The sequence below is a fragment of the Belonocnema kinseyi genome, chromosome 4 (assembly GCF_010883055.1).
Source record: "Belonocnema kinseyi isolate 2016_QV_RU_SX_M_011 chromosome 4, B_treatae_v1, whole genome shotgun sequence".
NCBI classification, from domain to species: domain Eukaryota; kingdom Metazoa; phylum Arthropoda; class Insecta; order Hymenoptera; family Cynipidae; genus Belonocnema; species Belonocnema kinseyi.
Genome location: NC_046660.1, coordinates 136,843,426 through 136,848,415, shown reverse-complemented (window position 1 = coordinate 136,848,415; position 4,990 = coordinate 136,843,426). Strand labels below are relative to the sequence as shown.

Here is a 4,990-nt window from a genome sequence, read left to right as displayed (position 1 = left end):
TGTAGTTTAAAAAGGGGGTCTCCCTCAATAGCGGGAATAGAAGTAATGACACTTCAGTACGCTTGAGTAAGACTCAGGAGCGAATTGCACAGCTTCAGTTTACGGCATAATACCTAGAGAAGAACTGTCGATGGGTTAGTTCAACATCTTTCTGAACACTGAAGTATTCATAAAAAATACTAAGGGGTTTACTTTTTCCTGTCAAGCCAAAGTACAGGTACCTTAGTTTACCACGAGCGCATAATGAATGTACCTGCAGGCGATACCAACTGCCGAGCACGTCTGCAGTAGCCACAAACACTTGAACATGTTTTCAGCGGATCCTCAAAGTATGCATGCTGCGAATACATAGACAGACACAATGCAACACTACAAGTTTTATATGACCATCTTCGACACTTCCGTGTCGTTTATCTAATGCCCGTTTGGCCATACGCACAATGAAAACTCGGGTCCGTCGTGGAGAATAATTAGTGGTAGATCTACTGCGAAATCTTATTTTGCGTCACTCAATTTCTTATTAGTAGAAGACCTTATATTGTCCTCCCAAATCTGAAGACGAAGATAGTTTACGTAATGGAATTCCTGACGCCAGCCAATGGTAATTACACGGCAAAAGAGGAGGAAAAACGGGCTAAATATGAAGCCATTTTTTTTAGCCGAGCAGGCTGTATCAAGGCTACAAAGTATATATTATAGTTCTCATAATCGGCTGGCTTGAAGGTATGAAACCTTCATTTCTTAGCCACCTTAATAAAATCTCGGCTTACCAGCGTCAGGCTCAGTACATTGCGAGCCCGATGCAAAAGGTTGATCTTCTGGGTTCACTTCAGAGCGTCTATCAACACTGTTTCTTATAACATTCTACAAAGACGCTAATGCTATCTTGGTCCGAAATCGAAAAGGATTACGTTAAATGATACAAAAAGTTTCATTCGATACTTCGGAAAATTTGAAAAAAGGTTACGTTATTACTGGTGGAAATATTGATGTATGTAAATATTAACGCTAATGGAGAGTTACTTTTTTATTGACCCAGATGTTGAATTACGTTTTTATTAGTTGCATGACCTTTTACGCTGTTTACATAGGAGCCGTTGATTTATGAACTAAAACGTCAAAGTAAGACTAAGAATCAGATCCTGGTCGCTTGAACCCGTATACTTGTTATGTAAAAACCTCCCCCTCCGCGGTCATATCTCCCAACTTATAACTACAGACACTCACCCAAAATATTGAAAGTTCTTGAAGATTTATGAAGCAGCATATAAATCGTGAAGATGTTCATTCTGACACCTGAGAAAGCCACTTATTTGATCTGGAAGTTAGTAGGCCGAAGAAACCTTCTGCGTACCACTAAATCCATATGCGCGGCGCGGCGTCCAGGACGCTGTACCTTAGAGCTTCCGCTTTCGCTCTTGTTCGCTGGGAAGCAGGCAGCTGGCTTTCAGGTTGAGCTACTACCTATTGTTTATAACAAATGTTAACTTTTGACAATTGCTTATAGTTTAGTAATAAACTTATAATATTTCTCCCAACTTTGTTGGGTTTAAAACTGAAATTATATATTTTTACACGCGTGGAAGCTATAAATTATGACTAATGTTCAATTTTGACAGTGTTTATGGATCTACAATGTTATTTTAAATATTTAGACAACTTCTTTATTTGAAATATCGAATTAGGTATCTTCTAAATTACCTGCAAGTCAAGGTATTATTACAAGTCATTTTTGGTTGGACTGCTTGATATTATTCACATCAAATTTTGAGCACTAATTTGAGAGATGGAAAGAATTCTTTACTCTCTGGTCTAATAGAAGTTGTTATATTAAGCTGAATTTGGAAAGTTAGAAAATAAACATAGACGTTTCGCTTGATGCGATTAATAAGCATCATCAGATTAAAAATATCTTTTCGAAGTACGATATATAACTGATGATGCTTGTTAATCGAGTGAATTTAAACGTCTATGTTTATTTTATGAATATTTAAATTTAGGTCAATTAACAAGCTTTCATCAGACCAGATGATCGAAAATTTTCTCCACCTCTCGCATTCTTCCTATACTGGTCGACACCAAACAACATCAAATTATATGTTTAGTACTAATCTCTGTTATATAATTTATTATAAGTAACTGGCAGTAGTTCAAAAAAAATTACTTACTTATTACCCCATCGCATGCAAGTGTTAAAGAAATATGTAATTTGATTTTTTATTAAGACTAAGCAGACCCAAATATTGGAAGCACGTCCCCGCTTAATCAATATTTGTTGAAAGTTAACATTAGTTGTAAAAATAAGCTAGCACTTCAACCAGAATGTGAGCTCTTGACTTCTAACTTCTGGCCGACAAAAAAATTAATTAATATTTCTTAAATAGACTGACATTCATGAAATATTGAATGGATATACCCGACTAGTTAATATTAGTACAAATTAAAATTTGCTATAAATAATAACTATTAATTTCATCTGAAATTCACCTTAAATCTACCCACTGAAGTAGACGTGTTTAATAAAATAGCTACGTTGATTTTGAAAACTAACTAAACTGTCATAGTATTCACAACGCATTATTAATAAGTAATCTGTGGCTCAATATGAATACTTCGCTCATCCATTATTGTTAGTTCTAATTGTCCATGAAGTGCAAGCCCTTTTTAATATGCAGTAATAAAAGAATAATCGCTCTTTTAAAATCAAAAAAATTTACGAATCGCGCATCAGAAAAAATCTAATTAATAAAACAGTCATTAAAATGAAAATTTGCTATAAAATGATGGCTCATTACTCGACCATAAGCAACAGTCAAAATTGAACTTTTGTTTAAAAAACCAGGCAGTACTTCCACTGAAATGTAATTCAATAACATCGAATTTTCGTGATCTACAAAGGCAGCTAACTTCATTATTGAAACTGACGAAGTGAGCAATAATTATGCATAATTAATTCCATAAAAAGTCACTTATTGCGGAACTTATATTATTAAACGAATATCTTATACCTCGTTGTATTTTTCGGTATATGTTAAATAATAATTGATCAAATTTATGAAGTTTCCTTTTCTCTACACAATATATTTCGTAATTTTTTTGTTAGGACCCATCTCTGCTTAAAATACCTAAAAATAAGCTACCGAAAAATAACCGGGTATGAACTTACATTTGTTGGTTGAGCTATCCCCTGACAGCGAATTTTCGCGATTAATTTCTCCGAAAAAATGTCTGGTGTTTTTAAATTATATTTGCATGTGATAAATATTATGGATGAAAGAATGGAGACAGTTTATCAATGCTTGCGTCCCACTCGCTCCCGGAATGAAGCCCGTGTTAGGTCCACAGCAGAGATGTCCACGGATGGTTCCTTGACTCGGTTCTCTTTCCCTCCTTCGAGCGTTTGTCCGCGCCTTTTCACGCATGCTCGTTCACACTCTGGAGTAGGCGGTAAGAGAGCGGATTTAAGAGTGACAGATTTTCGCTCTTTGCGCCATCCCTAGACATCCCAGCCCTGTAGGTACGAAGGGAGACTAAGAACTTAGTATTCATCACACGTGAGTGCTCCGTTCGTGGTAATGTACAAGAATCCATCGACGAGTACTTGAAACTCGGCAACTGATTTATCAGCGGTAAAGCCAGGCATGAATTTTGTCCGACCCTCAGGTTGCCGTCTTAGGCTCGGGTATTTCACGCACTCCTCTGACAACAATCTAGCGCAGCGATTCCCAAACTTTTTTCGATATTTCTGGGGAGCGGTAGGGCCGCCACCCTCCAATTTTTGTTTCATAATACTTAAAACCAAGGGAGGACATTTGACAGCCTGTGATGCGGACATGTGCTGGCTTGTTGCGCTCGACCTTCCTATTATAAGAAAATTAGAGCCGATTAGGAAAAATGGAAAATTTAGTTGAATATTCATTAGCGAATTTTAATAAGCAGCGTTAGATTTTGTGGACTATGACGAGAACATTAGAAAAAGATAGAAAGAAATCGGCTAATAACTTCAAAAGTTATTGCACTTTTGTCACGTTACAAAGCAGTCCAGTAATGTATTTTTTTTGACAAATTTAGTGAAAATATTAACCGATTTTTATGTATTTTTTTCCATATTTTGAAAATTATATCACGAAATTGATTCAACTCATTTAAATTTAATTGTGTCATAATTTCATTACTTCCGTTGTTGTAACAGGTCTCAATCTCAGAACAATTAAAGGCATTCATGCTAGGTCAAAAAAAATAGTCCCATGCGCACAGTGGGGACCTTGCCTTGGAGCCTACCGAGCTACTCGTCCCGGGGTGGTATCCCCCTACCACCGGGTAGCCACACTACCCAGGGTTGCAGTTTGGGAATCGCTGATCTAACGAGCAACTCCGAGAAGGAAGCCATAAAGCATACTTCGAAATCTCTAAATTAGAAACCATATGAGAGTTACCCTAGAAAGGTGGGAGGTAGGGGACTCTGGTTGACCAACGTGCGATGCTGATTCCGTGGGTTTAAGCCAAATGGTAAAATCACGAGAAGCTAAATTATCGGGAGACACTAGAAAGTGGTTGAGACGTAAATTAATCGCTTCAAAGTCTTCTAACTTGATAGGACAATTTGAGGGGAATTTTGCCATGTAAACAAAAATGAGCATATGGGCGTGATAGACAACTGTACGCTGGCACCAAAAATTCATTTGAACATACTATAAACAAAATTTTTTCCTTTTTTAAAAGAAACACTGTCTTTCTAGATAATAGAAAAATTACATTTTTAGATACTGTGACAAGATAAACGTATTTCTGTTGTTTTTGGTGTTACCGTATTTACTTGAATATAAGCTGCACTTTTTTCTGTTTTTACAGCCTCAAAACTAGGTTGCGGCTTATAATAGTATGCGGCTACCAGGTGTGTACATATGAAACCGGTATTGCCATCTAGCGGCCAGTAGGCACACTTGTAGGCACTGTCGGAACTTACCATTTGTGCTAATTGGCGTATTGT

The 4,990-nt window shown here is 36.9% G+C and overlaps 1 protein-coding gene across 1 annotated transcript in view; it reads right to left on the bottom strand.

Moving 5' to 3' along the window:
• Positions 1–999: 999 nt before the first annotated feature.
• Positions 1,000–4,990, bottom strand: part of LOC117172006 (protein kinase C-binding protein NELL1-like) — a 588,191-nt gene continuing 584,200 nt past the window's right edge. Inside the window, exon 5 of the mRNA XM_033359723.1 lies at positions 1,000–1,464. Within this exon, the coding sequence (XP_033215614.1) occupies positions 1,357–1,464 (108 nt within the window). The 3' untranslated portion in view covers positions 1,000–1,356. The remainder of the gene's footprint in view (positions 1,465–4,990) is intronic.